The 17,255-nt window shown below is 51.5% G+C and overlaps 1 protein-coding gene across 4 annotated transcripts; it reads left to right on the top strand.

Moving 5' to 3' along the window:
• The first annotated feature begins 3,267 nt into the window (after positions 1 to 3,267).
• On the top strand, positions 3,268 to 15,957 carry LOC132694329 (keratin, type II cytoskeletal 1b). Of its 4 annotated transcripts, XM_060657516.3 has the most exons (9): positions 3,268 to 4,057; positions 7,967 to 8,181; positions 9,292 to 9,352; positions 9,877 to 9,972; positions 10,906 to 11,070; positions 12,999 to 13,124; positions 13,240 to 13,460; positions 13,886 to 13,920; positions 14,405 to 15,957. In XM_060657516.3, exons 1-9 carry the CDS (start codon positions 3,311 to 3,313, stop codon positions 14,689 to 14,691), a joined length of 1,953 nt encoding a protein of 650 aa, XP_060513499.3. In that variant the 5' UTR covers positions 3,268 to 3,310; the 3' UTR covers positions 14,692 to 15,957. The 4 variants fall into 4 exon arrangements, 2 of the variants coding, with proteins under 2 accessions (XP_060513499.3, XP_081652293.1); XR_014137953.1 differs by having other exon boundaries at positions 3,271 to 4,057; positions 13,240 to 13,920; positions 14,405 to 14,491; XR_014137952.1 differs by having other exon boundaries at positions 3,272 to 4,057; positions 13,240 to 14,163; positions 14,405 to 14,492.
• Positions 15,958 to 17,255: the final 1,298 nt, after the last annotated feature.

Raw genomic sequence — 17,255 nt, 5'->3', positions numbered from 1 at the left:
CATGCTCTGGGGTCTTCAGGGGAGGCTGTGTGAGGGATCCCCCCGCCCCCCGCCTTGTATGACTCTTTGGAATTTCCAGTATGCTTTTCCATGTTTGATCTCAGCTACTCATTATAATCACCTTGTGAATCTGGTATTATTATCTTTGTTTTATGGGCCAGGAAAGAGAGGCTCAAGTGCTTGTCCAAGCCCCGGGGCCAGGAAGGGCGGAGCCAGGATTCAAAGCTGAACCCAAGGATCTTTTCCCACACCACGGCTGCTTCCTGTCTGGGATCTACCTCTGTTTTCATATGCTCTCTGTTTTCTCTGCCTCTTCTCTCTGCCTCTACCTGACGCAGAATCCTTGCCTTCAGGTACCTCTCCCACACTGACCCATCCCAACCCCTAGCTCCACTTCCTGTCCTTCCGCTGGCTCTGCTGGTTTTCTCCCCACATCTCCCGTGCCTGGGGCTGAGCCTTGGATTCCCTTCCCTACCAACAGCTCCTCGAGGTGGGGGGGTTAGGGCCAGGACTAAGGCTGTGCAGACCTAGTTCTGAGATGCCAGAACTAGGGTGGCAACTGTCCTGACTTACCTGGGACTATCCTGGTTTATGCACTGAAAGCCCAGGCAAAGCGGGGCAGTTGGTCATCTTACCAGGATCTGACAGTAACTATATGCTTCTTTAGTGCATGCTTTTTTCTTTAAAAAAAATATTTTTTAATCTATTTATTTTGAGAGAGAGACAGAGTGTGAACAGGGGAGGAGCAGAGAGAGAGGGAGACACAGACTCAGAAGCAGGCTCCAGGCCCTGAGCTGTCAGCACAAAGCCCGACACAGGGCTCGAACTCACGCACTGCTAGATCATGACCTGAGCCAAAGTCAGACGCTCAACCGACTGAGCTACCCAGGCATCCCGATGCTTTTTTCAATGCCTTAGAGCATTGGAGAAGTTTCCTTGAGAAATAGCTACTGATTCCTTTAAGCATCTGAGGCTCTGGAGTAAGGGACTTGCCTAAGATCACAGGTTAGTAGAAGTAGGGCTGGGAGCTGAAACCAGTTTTTGTGACTGTAAATTTCAGGTTCACTCTCTCGTCTATCCCACAGTATCTCCTGGAGACGGTCCACTAAACAGTTATTAAGTAGAGAAGGTGTGGAGGCCTGAAGCTGCTCACATAGCCCCTCCCAGCCTAGGATGCTTTCTCACCGCTGCTCCCAGACACCTCTCTTGTTCTTTCCCACCACCCACCTTTCCCACCTCTGTAGCTGTTGGCAGCTGTCATCTCAGCTCCTGCTTAAAAATTAAAAAAAAATTATTTATTTTTGAGAAAGAGAGACAGAGTGCAAGTGGGGGAGAGGCAGAGAGAGAGGGAGACACAGAATCCGAAGTAGGCTCCAGGCTCCGAGCTGTCAGCACAGAGCCCGACGCGAGGCTTGAACTCATGAACCTCGAGATCATGACCTGAGCCGAAGTCGCACGCTTAACAGACTGAGCCACCCAGGCGCCCCTCAGCCCCATCTTTTGCAAAAATGTTTACTTTTTGCTTAAATACGGAAGAAAAGGACATTTGAAATAGGAGGGAAAAAAATCCTCCCACAATCCTTAATAAATTGATTCCCTTTTTTTTTTGCTTTTTAAGTCCACCTTCTGTGCATTTTTAATTTCTGTAAGTTCATAGCAGACAGGCTTGTGTATTAGCTTTCTTCACTTAACATCATATCATAAGCTTTCCCAACAATCTGCAACACCATGTCCATGATGATAAGTTACCAGTTAGCCGTTTTTCTGGGTCTGGACACTGAAGGTTATTTCCCCCACATTTATTATTATTATTATTATTATTATTATTATTACTAAAGCCACCATCTGTGTCCAGAGGGCAAGTACACATTTTTGGCGGCTGATGCTAATGCTTGTTGTATGAGCTGTACTCCGTGTCGGCTGGTAGTGCTTTACAGAATGTGGGGCCATACACCAGTGCTGGGCCACGGGCACTTTGTTACTGCTTTGAGAAGAGATAAATACAGAATTTGAGAATAACCACTTAGGAACGTACATCCCCCCCCCCCCCCACTTTTAACAATAGAACAATTTTATGTCTATTGATTCCAAAAATAAAAATTGGGGCTTGTGGCGTGCCTGGGTGGTTTAGTCAGTTGAGCATCCGACTCTTGATTTCAGCTCAGGTCATCATGGTCTTGTCGTTGTGGGACCAAGCCCCTTGATGGGCTCTGGGCGGGGTGAGGAGCCTGCTTGGGATTCTCTCTCTCCCTTTCCTTCTGCCCCTTCCCCCTGCTTGCACACACACACACACACACACACACACACACACTCTCTCTCTCTCTCTCTCTCTCTTTCTCTCTCTCAAAAAAGAAAAATTGGGCTTGTATTTTGTATATCTTTAAAAAAATCTCCTTTTAAAAAAATGTTTGTGTATTTTGAGTGGGGGAGGGGAGGGAAAGAGAGAAGGAGAGACAGAATCCCAAGCAGGTTCCTCACTGTCAGCACAGAGCCTGACATGGGGCTCCATCTCACGAACCGTGAAATGACCTGAGCTGAAATCAAGAGTCAGATGCTTAACCGACTGAGCCATCCAGGCGCTCCAAAAAAAATCTCTTTTGAGGGGAAATTTATTTTTATTTTATTTTACCAAAGCATTGGTCTGCAATACGTTGGAAATAAAAAAAAGAGAGATTTCGGGATGGTTTGCCTTTTGGTCTAGAAGAGCAGGTTAGGTTCTGGTAGGTGCTGACAGCATCTGCAACCACATATACCTTGAGCACTATAGGAGGAGTGCTCTGTTTTGTGGCGGAGGAGACTGAGACCCATAGAGCAGCACACGACACACCCAGCAAGATGTGAACAGCCTTGGGCAGAGTGCCCCGGCTTTCACTTACACTCGATGACCACAGTACCATGTTTTCATGTGATTAAAATTTGGGGTGTGCACGGTGGTGATAACAGTGGGGAGCAGAAGCAGGGTGAAGGGAGGTCAGAACAACTCTTTCATCCCAACCAGGGTAATGCTATGGGAGCAGGTGTCTCCACCCTTGTCCCCGCTGTGGTTGCAAGGCAGCTAGACAACCCCTTGCTTTGTCCCAGATCTCCTGGTCACACCCTAAGACAAACAGCTCAATGGTGGGAGTTTCTTAGGAAGATATCCACTACTGATTTGGGGGGAAAGTGTATAGGAGTTTCCAGCAACTCGATCCTGAGAGATTATTTTGCACTCTGATCTCAAAATGGCAAGAGATGAGTGATAAATGATCAATTCAGGGAAGTTTATCTACAGTGCAATTTCTGCAACTCATAGGTGTGAGGTTTTAAACAGATGTTGTTGGCAGGCAAACTAAACACAAATATTCCCCTCCCAGGACTCGCAAGGTGCCCAGCCCAGCCAATGCACGTATATATAGGGACTGAGCCAGATGGCTTGTCAAAGGAGGTCATAGCTCCTTCCCTCCCGGGTCTCTGCCTCCTTCCAGCTGGGCCTTCTCTTCTGGCTGCTTCTCTTGATGCTCTAGTAACCATGAGCCGCCAATTTAGCTCTCGGTCAGCATTTAGCTCCAGGAGCAGGCGGTTTTACAACATTAGCTCTTCTGCGGGCTCTGGTGGTGGAAGACGGGCTGTGGGGTCTGTGTGTCAGGCCCGAGGCAGGTGTGATGGTGGCGGGTATGGGGGCCATGCCAGGGGGTTTGGTTCTAGGAGCCTCTACAATCTGGGAGGCAGCAAAAGCATCTCCATTAGCCTCGTGGGGAGAAGTGCCAGTGGTTTCTGCCAGGGTGGGGGACTTGGAGGGGGCAGAAGCTTTGGGGGCGGTGGCTTTGGAGGTGGTGGCTTTGGGGGTGGTGGCTTTGGAGGTGGTGGCTATGGAGGAGGTGCTTTTGGGGGTAGCAGTTTTGGGCTTGGGGGCTTTGGTCCTTCCTGTCCCCCAGGGGGCATCCAAGAGGTGACTATTAACCAGAGCCTCCTGCAGCCACTTCACTTGGAGGTGGACCCTGAAATTCAGAAAGTCAAGACCCGGGAGCGGGAGCAGATCATGGCCCTCAACAACAAGTTTGCCTCCTTCATCGACAAGGTGAGTACCTCAGGGGCAGGCGGGTCTCTGGTCCCTGATCAAGTAACTGAGAGGGCCTTGTGCCCTGTTGCCTCTTACCACCTTGTGCTGTCTCAGTTCGGTGGTGACAATCACTTCCAGAAGTATATGTGCTGAGACCTTAAGAAAGGAAAGCATTTACCTCACTAGGCTTCAGCTTGACTTATTGAAGCAATTTATTTTTATTTTTTCCTTTTGATGGGAAAGCAGGTAAGAAGTGTGAAAATACCCACAGATAAAATACATGGTGTAGTAACTTCAATGTTGTTCATCATTATTCACTTTCCATCCACCTGCTCATCCGTCCATGCATCCATCCATCCATCCACCCACTCACCGATTCATCCATTCATCCCACAAACATTTACTAAACCTCTACTATATGTCAGATACAGTGCCAGGTGCTACAGGGTGACTAGAACATGGGTCCTGTCCTCAAGGAGCCATTCACAGCCTAGGTGAATGCCCTGGGGAGGGGGTATCACTGGGGATTAAAGTGATAGCATACTAAGTAGGATTCTGTCAGAGTTCCTTGTTTTAGCTCATCTAAGGCCAAGAATGAGCCAGATGGAGCCATTGAAGTTCCTCTCCCTAGTTCCCTAATTAAACCTCAGAGTAGAGCTAGTCCAGACCCAAAGCAGCAAGCAGAAGCTGGTAGAAGGTCTATGGTGAAGATCTCCCTCCAGCATTTCCTTGTGTCCACAGGTGGAGTCACAGCAGCCACTGGAGGCTCCCTCAGAACGTTCTTTGCTCCTGGGGATGTAGTGGGAAGAACCCTAGGGCACAAAGGCCCCTGGATGCTCAGTGACTTTCCCTTAGTCCCAGAGGAATTCAGTGTTGAGGCCAGAGCCTGACCTGTGGTCTGAATGTGGAGTAATCATGGCCAAAGTCTACCATTGTGCTGTATGCCCAGCCTCTGATATCTGGGCAAATGCTGGGGACAGGATGGAGTGTGTGAGCTGGGGGAACTAGGGTAAGAGAGGTGAGGCCCAAAGATGACCACACAGGAGTTCAACAGAGCAAAGTACTTCTGGCTACTTCTGATCACCTTGGATGGGAAATTTGACTGCATATCACCACACCTCAGGCATGGGCAGGGACTGCGAGGGCTTGGCTGGAGCAAGGAAGCAACAGGTGAAGGAGACACCACTGGAGATCAAGACTAGGACAAAGGAGGAGCAGGGACAGAGAGGGCTGGAGGTCAATGAAATGGCCATGGGCTATTGGCAACTGATACCCTAGGACTCATTTGATTGTGGTTCCTGCCACTAAGATGACATTTGTTTCATTTTATGGCATGGGGCTGTGGGCAGAGGCCAAGTTGCAGGAGACCATGGCAACCTGTCCTTCCTTATGGGGATGGCTTGTCATGACCATGAGGAAAGAGCCCTCATCCAGGAGGGCTCTGGCTTGGCTGAAAGGAGAAGGATTCTATTGCAGTGGATTCTGACTCTAGTTTCTGATCTGGTCTTTTTTGCTCTCACCCTTAATCCTATTTGGCCCATTCTCAGAACCACAGGAGAGCCATCTTTTAAAAACATCACATCATGGGTCACCTGGGTGGCTCAGTGGGCTAAGCATCTGACTTCAGCTCAGGTCATGGTCTCATAGTTCGTGGGTATGAGCCCTACATCAGGCTGTCTGTTGACAGCATGGAGCCCACTTCAGATCCTCTGTCTCCCTCTGTCTCTGCCCCTCCCCTGCTCGCACTCTGTCTCTCTCTTTCTCAAAGAACAATAAACATTAAAAAAAACCCATCACATCACTTCTCTGTTTGAATCCTCCACTGGATGTTGTCTCATTTGGAATAAAAGCCAAGCTCCTATAAGGCCCTATGTGGCCTGGCCCTCCAACCCACAGCTGCTGCTAACCCCTGGCTTGCATTTGTGAGAATTAGGCAACATTGCCACCACTGGGTGGAACAGGAGTCAAGCTGCAAGTGTTAGTGAACAGAATGAGGGCTGGAGCTTTGCTCCCCAGGGTACACACTCATTGTCTGCAGTGACCCTACGCTCCTTCCCTGCCTCCTTTCCTGTTTCTCTCTTGCTTTCCAGCACACGATTTCATTTTTGCATCCTCCAGCACCGCAAGACTGCCTCAGGGCCTTTGCTCTCACCATTCCTTCTGCTTTGAACTCCTGCTTCCTGAAAGTGGTCTGGCCTCCTCCCTCATCTCTGTCAGGTCTTTTCTCAGATGCCACTATCTTAGCGAGGTTTCCCTGATCCCCCCCCCACCCCCTTTTTTAATGTTAATTTATTTATTTTGAGAGAGAGGGAGAGAGAGAGAACACCAGTGTGAGTGGGGGAGGGGCAGAGAGAGAGAGAGAGAGAGGGAGAGAGAGAATCTCAAGCAGAGCTGCATTCAGTGTGGGGCTTGATCTCATGACTATGAGATCATGACCTGAGCTGAAATCAAGAGTCGGACACCCAACCAACCTAGCCACCTGGGGCCCCTGATCTCCCTTTTTGAAGTAGCCCCTTCATACTAGCATCCTTATCCAACATCCCTGTGTTACTTTTCTCCACTGCGCCTCAGGCCATTTGACACACTATATAGTTCACATGACTCTGAGTATAGACTCTCCACCCTGGCATAGAGGATTCAAGCTCAGATGAACAAAGCCAGGATGGTATTCCCATGGGAAGAGATGGACCTCACTCCTTTCCTTCCCGAGGTCCCCTTTCTTTGTCATTGATTCTACAACAGACTTTATCTCCATTTGCACTCTGGGAGGGCCCAAGCCTGACACCTGAATGGCTGACTTGTATTTCAACCTGTATTTTTTTGAGTAATTATCTTGTGCCAGGGACTCTTCTGGGTGTTGGAGATTCAATTATAAACAAAACAGACAAAGTCCCTGCCTTCCAGGAGTTTCCATTCTATTCAGAGAGACAGCTGTCCACACTCAGAGGTAATTCCAAATTCCTTAGCATTTCATTAGTCCATGACACTTATGAGCTGTCTTCCCTGTGTTGGGTACTGTGTATTCATGGGTCTGATTGCCTTGTGTCCACAGGATAATAAGGCGGACATGGGCCTGCCTTCCTGAGGCTCCCCCCAGCAGGGGAGGGATGTGCTCAAACAGCACCAGGTGATGACAAATCACGATGGATGCTAAGGGGAAGGAAGGGTGAGCTATGAAGGCGAGACCCCAGGGAGATGCTACCTTCATTGAGTTCAGAAGGGTACATGGGAGTTAGCCAGGCAAAGAGTTGGGGAGACCTGGGCTGCCAGAGGCAGCGAGAGGTCCCTGTGGCTGGAGTGTCACGAACAGGAGGGAGAGGGCCATGACAGGCCAAGGGGGTATGCTTTTTCCAGCAAGTTCAGCTTAGCATGATGCTAAGTTTCATCTGTGCTGATGGGACACAGCCCAGAAGGGTTTGTGTGGCAGGCGGGGGGGGGGGGGGGGGGTACTGGGAAAAAATCACAACAGCTCTCAGTGATTTTTCAAATGATTAAATCCCATTAAAACTGCCTGGTACTCCCTGCAGCCCGTGCAGGTTGGGTGGCACGGTTTCTTTTGCTGGTGTGCTCCCGAGGTACCGTGTGCGTGGGGGGAGAGGATGCTACAGCTCTGTTTGATGGGGAGATTCCTCATGGGCCCATGAGACTGTTTCCTTTCAGTCCCCACAATACTGAGCACAGGGCTGAGACCCCGTGTCCGACTGATTTCTCCGCCTCCCGGCAGAGCCGCTGTGGAGCAAACTAGGCCAGGCGGCTGGCATTTCCCACGGGGTTGTTTCCAGCTGAGACAACTTGTGTGAGCTCCTTGCCTTTCTCTAGAGGGGCCATCTTGATTCTCCGAGCCCTGGATATGCTGTGCGGTTGCCCATCTTCCTACCCGTGGGGGTGCTTCTACCTGGTGTGAACTTGGACGTCTCTTGCTCTTAGGTGCGATTCCTGGAGCAGCAGAATCAGGTGCTACAAACCAAATGGGAGCTGCTGCAACAGGTGAACACCTCTACTCGGACCAATAACCTGGAGCCCGTCTTGGAGAGCTACATCGGCGAGCTACAGAGGCAGGTGGATTTTCTCAATGCGGAGCAGATGCGCCAGAACACAGAAATCAGGAGTATGCAGGACATCGTGGAGGACTATAAGAGCAAGTGAGACCCCAGGCAGGCCGAGGGGGTCAGGGAGAAGCATGGCAAGGAACTGGTTCAGGGGCAAGACGTTCTTAACATTGGTGTTCATGTGCGAGGGGTGGACTGGGGTCCTCAGGTACAGAGGGCACCATCTTGCTTATGGCAGCTCCGGTAGGATGGTCCTGCCAGGCAGCTCTCAATTGTGTTGGGTGAGGAGGGGCAGACTCTCCTCGTGGTGCTGGACCCAGAGGAGCCAAGTTCCAGTGGGTTTGGCCTTTCTGAGCTGCTTACAAGCCTGTCTTTCTAAGCCTTTAGTTTTCGCCTTTGTAAAGTAGGGATGGTAAGCCCTCTTCCTGTTGGGTTGCCGTGACAGGTGCGTCTGGGCTCTCCGACTCTGGTGTGTGGCAGGCTGGCTGAGGAGGCTGGAATGCGGCGGGGTGTTTGCATTTCTAGTGTGCTCCCACGTGATGCTGGTGCTGGTGGACTGGGGACCACACTTTGAGAACCACTTGTGTAGATGACATTATGCTTAACAAATTCTTAGACTGCGTCTGCACATATAAGCACTAGCTATTATTCATCGCAACGGTGGGGACGGTCTGATTCCAGATCAGCAGCTTCTGTGTCATGCAGACAGCACAGTGTCCTCGCCCTCCCCATGCTCGGGGTGCGGGGTGCTACTCTTGACATCATCCTGAGATGCCGATCAGAGAGTCAAGAGTGTGTGACTCAAAAAGGGAAAGATAAAACTCAGCCTCAAGGTGTGTGTGGGGGTGCAAAATTGTAGGTGATAGTTTTTCTCTTTAAAATAATTTAGTAAACATATTTATGTTCTCAACTGCAAAAAAAATGAGTGAGTGTGACAAATTTACAAAAGAGAAACGGAACTTCTGGGAGTGTTCTGCGTGGCTCTGCAGTTTCCACGTTGGGATGTTGCTCCTTTCGTTGACCTGGAAGGCCAGGAGCTGGCTCTGGCTGCTTGTCAGTGAGAGTGGCAGGTCCCGGAGGGGCTAGCCCAAGTCCAGGACAGTAAAAGTTTGGGAAATTCCAAGCCTCCTGCGGTGAGGAGAAATCTCAAGGAGTCAAGGTCAGCCTCTGCAGCCTGTCTATGGTTCTTACCTCCCCCCACAGATATGAGGAAGAAATCAACCGGAGGACCAGCACTGAGAATGACTTTGTCGTCTTGAAGAAGGTGAGGGATGGGAGTGGTCCAAGTGGGGGTTGTGGGCCCCGGGGGCTGAGCAGAGTGAAGAAATCTTGTGGGATGCTGTGTGACCAAGGGGTGGACAGGGTGACCACTGCAGACAGCTCGTTGAGGGTGTGGCCTGAATGCCAAGCCTTTGCACTAAAGGCTTAAGTCTGCAAAGTGATGTTGGTAGGAATCTTGAGGCCTCTTTGAGTGTTTATCTGTCCACAGTCCTGAAAGTGAGGTTCAATCAACTGACCCCTTTTGAGTGCCAGTTACGTGCAGCCTTGGGACCTGAGGAGGGCCTGGGGTGCTGTGAGTGACTGACTAGGATGAGGGCCTTGGTGGCACATTTCCTTCTGGTCAGGAAAGCCAGGGTTTTTGCAGATCCCTCACTGGAGCGAGGTGTGGAAATTTGCAGGCAAGGAAATAAACCCAGAGACGCTTTGCTACTTGTCCGGGTCACCCAGTGAGCTGGTGGCAGGCAACACCTGGGCAATAAAGTCAGACTATCTTTGCTTGCTGTTCAGGACGTGGATGCTGCTTACATGGGCAAGGTGGACCTACAGTCCAAGGCGGATGCTCTGTTTGGGGAGGTCAATTTCCTGAAATATTTATTTGAGATGGTGAGTTCAGTCCTCACGAGAAAGCCTTTTCTTTCCTCACATCTCACAAGGGGTGTGGGCTGTTAGAGGGGAAGGCCTGAAATCCAACATGACCCACTTAGGGATTCCTCTCCCCAGTCACCTCAACTCTGTGCAATGGGAGTTAGCCTCCCAAGCCCCAGTGCTTAGATTCCTGGGTGGGGGTGCTGGACGTGGGAGGCAGGGAGAGTCCCGAGAGAGAAATGGAGCAGCCCTTGATTCTACCCGGAAATTAGGTTAATACCTGGGACGTACTGGGGCAAAGTCGGCCAGAAAGCATCAGTGCTGGGAAGCCAACAGGTCTACTGGGAATTCTGTAGGAGAGGACAGTGTGGATCCTAAAAGGAACAAAGACGACACCTGCAGGGGTGAGGGATAATATGCTCCTGCCACCTCTGGCCCAGTGGTGGCTCATGTCTAAGTTGTGGGCCCCTGCCCTGTCTTGGGTCTCTCCATTCGGCAGATGAGAGAGCTGAGGGGCCAAGAGACTCAATCTCTAGCTCAGTGACTCAGCTGTTTGCTGGTAGAGCCCAGGCTCCCAAGTGAGTGAGCGGGTTACACAAGTGGAGTCCTTTCTACTGCCTCTGAGAGCTCATGTAGTTTTTAGGGAGCAAGTCTGCCCGTCAGAGGGCCCAATCCAAGATGGCAGCCAAGCCAAGTTAGGTGGGAGAGAGGGCACAGGAGAGGGAGGATGGGCAGGTGGTGCCTACAGGAGCTCTGAGTTTAAGCTAGGTCTGGGGACCATTACCTTTAGTTAAGTCACCTCTCAGTGCACAACCATTCACAGAGCTTCCCCAAGACTCCCATCTGGCCCAGGCTTCTGGCTTCCCCAGAGAGGCTTGAGGGGACAGTAGAGGGAAACTGAGGCCCTGGGAGGAGAGTGAAAAGAGTCAGCCTGTGGTCCATGCCTCGCAGGAGCTGTCCCAGATGCAGACACACATCAGTGACACCAGTGTCATCTTGTCTATGGACAATAACCGCTCCCTGGATCTGGACAGCATCATTGACGCAGTGCGGGCCCAGTATGAGTTGATCGCACAGAAGAGCAAGGACGAGGCCGAGGCGCTGTACCAGACCAAGGTGAGCATGCTGCTCCCCTCCCCCCAGACTTGGAACTCAAACCAAACATATCCCCCTGAACTTGTATCGTCTTTCTCTTCGGAGGTAATAGATGCATATGTATATGTATCTATATACATTTTATACACATATATACAATTTCATTTACTCCTTACAACAACCCTGTGAGGTAAGGATTTGATTATCCCTAGTTTGAAGATAATAGAGTCTGAGATCTCCTACTTTCCCTTGGGTCTGATGGGTGGTAAGTGGTGAAGGCGGAGTGTAAATGTAGGTGTCCTGTCTACAAACCCATGCCCTAAAGCACTGTAATGTTTTTATTCTTATTTTTTCATAATGATATCTTCAAAAAGATTTTCCTTAACATTTACTTATTTTTGAGAGAGAGAGAGAGAGAGAGCGCGCACAAGTGGGGGGAGGGGCAGAGAGAGAGGGAGACACAGAATCCAAAGTAGGCTCCAGGCTCAGGGCTGTCAACACAGAGCCTGACGAGGGGCTTGAACTCACAGACCATAAGATCGTGACTTGAGCTGAAGTTGGACGCTTAACCGACTGAGCCACCCAGGTGCCTCTCTTTTTTTTTTTTTTTTGAGAGTAAAGGAGAGAGAATCTTAAGCAGGCTCCCAGGCTCAGCACAGAGCCCGATGCAGGACTCAATCTCATGATCATGAGCCAAAATCAAGAGTTGCACGCTAGGGGCGCCTGGGTGGCGTAGTCGGTTAAGCGTCCGACTTCAACCAGGTCACGATCTCGCGGTCCGTGAGTTCGAGCCCCGCGTCGGGCTCTGGGCTGATGGCTCGGAGCCTGGAGCCTGTTTCGGATTCTGTGTCTCCCTCTCTCTCTGCCCCTCCCCCGTTCATGCTCTGTCTCTCTCTGTCCCAAAAATAAATAAAAAACGTTGAAAAAAATAATTAAAAAAAAAAAAGAGTTGCACGCTTAACCAACTGAGCCACTCAGGTGCCCCCATAATGACATCTTCTAACCTATAGTTTTGCACTTTTCTCTTTCACTTATTATTTATGAATTCCGTTCTGTGTCATTAAATATTCTACATCATTTTTAATAGCAGCGTGGTATTCCGTGGTAAGAATATGCCCTCATCAAATAAACATCTTTGTGGCCACGTCTTTGGGCACATCTTTGATCACTTCTTTAATACAGACCTTTTTGGAGGATGAAGATTGTAGTTAAGGGTCAAAGGCCACTCGCTACATTTTAAACTCCTGGCACTTGAGATCTGCCTTCTTGACTCCAATCCTGGCGGGCCTGTGACCCACTGTCCTGCAGACAAGTAGTTCTGAGTGGCACGCATGTCAGCACCAGACTGGGGAGGGAGATGGTCAACAGTGACAGCATCGGAATTCAGAGAGTCCCCTGTGCCTACCCTCCCCCTTGCTTCCTCCAGAGCCCTGACTGTGGGTTCCTACTGATGGGGCCACGGAGACACAGAAATGAGATAGGGAGGAGAATGGGAATAAACAAGGAACATGCTGAGGGCCTCTGAGGAAATGGGGTCCTGGCTGCTAGGGAAATCATCCTGGAAAAGGGTAGGAGGAATATGATGTGTCGGCAAAAGTGAAGGGGTCCCAATGTGGGGAAAGGCCAATGGTAAGTCTTAGGTGAGGGAAAAAGGGGTGAAAAAGTGTATCCGGGAGCAGATTTATCTGTGCGGGATGTGAGTCTGGCCCAGAGACTGGTGAGAAGGAGGGCGGCTTGAACAAGATTGTGTGTGTGTGTGTGTGTGTGTGTGTGTGTGTGAGACGTCACAGCTCAGATGAGGGAGCTATAGCACAGGAGTGGGTGTATGGGGGTATCACCCCTCTGGTGGCAGGCGGGGGTGGGGGCGTACTCTGGGAACTGTCCTGGGGAGAGTAGTTTGGGGCAGGGTCTGAGGGCCTCCTGGCTATGACGCTGCCCCTGACCCTCAGTACCAGGAGCTCCAGATCTCCGCGGGCAGGCACGGAGACGAGCTGAAGAGCAGCAAGATGGAGATTGCTGAGCTGAACCGAACCATCCAGCGGCTGCAAGCAGAGATCAGCAACATCAAGAAGCAGGTGAGAAGGAGGCTCAGGGCGGGCTGAGCAGACGTGCCTGCTGCCTCCTACAAGGCCCTGGCAGAAGGGGCTCCTGAAACTTCAACCCCTGCCCTGGTGACCGTCTCCTGAGCAGATCGACCAGATGCACGTGGCCATTTCGGATGCCGAGGAGAGAGGAGAGCAGGCCCTTCAGGATGCGCAGCAGAAGCTCCAAGGCATGGAGGCTGCCCTGCAGCAGGCCAAAGAGGAGCTGGCCCGGCTGCTACGGGACTACCAGGCGCTGCTGGGGGCCAAGCTGTCCCTGGACGTGGAGATCGCCACCTACCGGAAGCTGCTGGAGGGCGAGGAGAGCAGGTGGGCCATGCTTCTGGGGACAAGTGCGGGCTGCACCCCTGGAGCAGTGGGAGGACGACCCCAGCTTCTCTGGGAAGACCGGAACCCCGGGCCGAGCAGAAACATTCAAGTCAGAAGCAGAGGATGTGTGAGTCGGCAGGGTCATTGCCATCATTCCCCTGCCTCCAAGCAGAATGCCCCTCTACCCCAATCTAAACCATTGCAGCCAATGCGAAATGCCTCCAAGAAACTGCTTAACCCCCCCCCCCCCCCCCACTCTAGCCCCATACTCCCCGACCGCCTGGGCCTGCGCGCCCACCTTTCCCCAAAGCCTGGGGACACCTGTCACTTCGTGCGGGTGTCTCTGCTCCTGATGTCTGCGGGCTGTGACCCGCCTTCCGTCGGGCTTCGGGGGTCTGGCTGATGTTTGTGCTTTGGTTTTGCAGGATGTCAGGGGAGCTGCAAAGCCACGTCAGCATCTGTGAGTAGCAGAGCCCAGGCCCCGGCGGGCGGGGTGGAGCCGGGTCGGGGGAGGGCTCCGGAGGGCTGAGCTGCAGGCACTGGTGAGGTTTCAGCCTTGTGGTTTCGGGTTCTGCGCCGCGGGAGTGAGCAGACAAGCTGCAGGGCCTGGGGAACTTCGCTGAAATAAGCGGTTATGGTTCTAGCCCTTATTCATTTCAATTTTTATGATACAATCATCCGTAGCCGCTGGGAACCCTTTAAGGTATAGCGATGATGAAAATGGGTCCGGACATCACTCTGTCTTGGGAGGGATACTTGAAAAAACGGGAAGCCTTTCATCCGATGTATCGATGTATCGTTTTGCAAGTCAGATGCTGCCAGCAATTACGGATGTCCCAGGGCGGTGCGGGCGGTGCAGGCTGGTGTCCGCAGGTAACCCCCTCCCCCACCCCCAGCCCCAGTCCTTCTGACCCCTGTTCCTTTGGGCTGCCCTCTCCCCACAGCGGTGCAGAGCAGCCAGACTACCGTCAGCGGCGGAGGCGGCGGCGGTGGCCGAGGCTCTGGAGCTTACGGCGGTGGCTACAGTGGCGGCAGCTCCCTCAGAAGCAGCGGCTACAGCGGGGGCTCCCGAGGGGGCGGTGGAGGTGGTTATTCGGGCGGCAGCAGCGGGAGCTATGGAGGAAGCAGCAGGGGCAGCAGCAAGTACGGAGGCAGAGGCGGCGGGGGCTCCTCCCGCGTGCAGATCATCCAAACCTCCACCAACACCTCCCACAAGCGAATCCTGGAGTAGAAGGAAGGCTCACACGCCCCGCAGCGGCAGGGCTCTCTCCTATCCCCTCCCCCCACGCCCTTCCTGAACCCCTCTCACCTTTTTCTTATGGGTCGCAGAAGTTTTGCCAATACATTCGTTCCACTCTAGCTGGGGAAGCAGGTGGATAGTGGATCACCCCCAATGGCAGATCTATCTTCGGAGGGTGCTGGCTGGCAGGCGGCAGAGTCACAGCCAGGCACACTCAACTCAGGCTCCACTCAGCTGGCCCTGCTCCTGCCCCTGGGGACACCCAAGGGCCCCAATTTAGAGATGGAGGAAAAAGAGCCTTGAAGTGTATCTACGAAGCGGATAATAGAGAGTTAATGTCAAGGACCCCAGGTACTTCACTCCCAGGCTCCCTTTCACCTGGGCTGCTCTGTGAGCAATAATCCATCCCTTAGGGGACCCACAGAATGAGGCCTCCGGGCGAGTAGCTTGGCAAGGGGAACCTCTGTGTCTGGGGCCCGTTACTGCCTGTTGGTCTGTTAGCCTCATACTTTCATTTTCTCCATCCCTGGAGAGTGTGGGTTTGCAGTCCTCATCAGATGCCTGCAAGTGATGTCTGATCTTGATTCTGAATCTCTGTCTTAAGAAGCATTATCTTCTAGGTGAACAGCCCAAGGTGGGAGTATTTCAGAGGGCATTCGTCCTTGTCCCCGGGAAGGACTAATGATCCCTAAATGGAGGAGTCGATGGACAACAACCCAGTTCTGTCCTGTCTTGCCCTTCTGAAAGCTCCATTCTTTGGGAGCCTGGCCCTTCCTCAACTCTGCTCCATAATGGCCCTCCTGAGAATTGTCTAGGAGGCTGTGTCCAGGCCCTGGAGAGTTTGAGAGTCAGACATGGGTCTTGGGAGGGTTCAGTCCTGAACCAGTTTGGAAGCTGCCTGTTATTTATAAGGAAGCTTAGTGCCCTCTCCCAGGTCTCAAAGTCCCTTCTGCCTCCTGTTCTCTGTGACTGAGCACTTTGTGAGAATCTGATGCTTGAAATGTGCTGGAGGGGACAGGAAGGGAAAACTATCAGCCACCTAGTGGGCCTTGAGAGGGGGAAGGTGGCTTTACTTCTGGAGTCACCTGCACTTGTTTGTTGAGTGTCCTAATACAACCTCCAAGTCCATGATTCTCTTGGGGCATCTGATGGGCTCAGCGTGGGTCCCTTGGGGAGTGCTCTGACTTTATCATTTCCTGGTTGAAGCTTGTACCTTGAAGGGCTTGACATTTTTGGTGTGTCTACAATAAAATTTTTTGTGATCTCAAACTGCTGTTTGGTCAGAGATGAGTTATTTCCTTTTAAATTTCTGTAGGCCTCTGAAATTTGTATTTGGGAAGTAAGGTTTATTATTTTTATTCTTTTTTATTGCATGAGTCATACATGACCTAAAAAAACCTTGCAGACATAATCTTATTAGTCCTGAAAGCAGCCAATCATTCCAAAGTCAGTCACACATTTGTTCAGCAAGCATTTATGTAGCTCCTACTGTGTGTGGGCAGTGGTCTAGGCATGGGGAATGCAATGTTGAATGAACACATTTCTGAATCTTAAGGCACTCACAACCCAAATGATAGATTATAGGGGAGGGGAACGTCCAGAGGGAGGAGAATTCAAAGGAAGTGTCCCTGTGGACCTTGTAGCCTGGGGGTGGAAACAAGGCCTATCCTGTGGACACAGGCAGACCCTCCATTGTAGGCACAGTGGTACCTACAGCAGGTGCCAATGCTGGGGAAGGGAAGCGTGGCCCCAAAGCTTGGCCCTCCTAGAGGGCTGGCAAGAGGAACAGGACTGGGGAACAGAATGGAAGTAGATGTGGACTGGAACTCAGACAAGCAAGTAGCCTGCTGGAGATGCAAAGATAAGAGAGAGTGGAGTGAATGTGTGAGTGAGGGGGACAGGAGAAATGAGCTGGGGAGACAAGAGACTGAGCCCATTAACCCTGTAGGGGTCCTGGCAGGGTGTCTTTAGGCGATGCCCCTGGGGGCACACAGATGCAGATATTCAAGAATACAACAAGGTTAGCCATCATCTTATCCTACGTGATATTTCTGAGTCTGTGTAAAGGAGTCACCTAAAAGATGTGACCTACTTTCTCACTCCCTGAGGGAATACAGATGGTAATTGGATATGGGATTCATTCACATATGACTGCAGCCCATATTGATAAGACAGCCTGTTCCCATGCACACGCCTACCTTCTCTCTGAGAAGTTTCTGTCTCACCTTGGCCACTGGGATCGGACTGGGATGGGGTTGGGAAAGGAAAGGTGGGTAGACGGGCTGCCCAAAGGCAAAGAGAGAGGGTGCACACAGAAACCGTGTCATTCTTGAAGTAAAAAACCGGAGTATGGGACAAGGATGGGAAGACAGAAAATGGCAGTGGGTATAAACATGATTTAGAGTGTTCAGCTGACAGTGACAGCACGTGAGCCAACAGCGGTTGGTGGCCACTGGGGACAGGCATGGGGACCAGGAAGATAGTAGGGTACTGAGTCTGCTTTGGCTCTTCTGTAGCAGACCACTCTGAGGACATTACTAAGTAGGAGTCCGTGC

The sequence above is a fragment of the Panthera onca genome, chromosome B4 (assembly GCF_046562875.1).
Source record: "Panthera onca isolate mPanOnc1 chromosome B4, mPanOnc1 haplotype 2, whole genome shotgun sequence".
NCBI classification, from domain to species: domain Eukaryota; kingdom Metazoa; phylum Chordata; class Mammalia; order Carnivora; family Felidae; genus Panthera; species Panthera onca.
The sequence above is the reverse complement of the archived record's forward strand: the minus strand, read 5'-3'. Positions and strand labels throughout refer to the sequence as shown.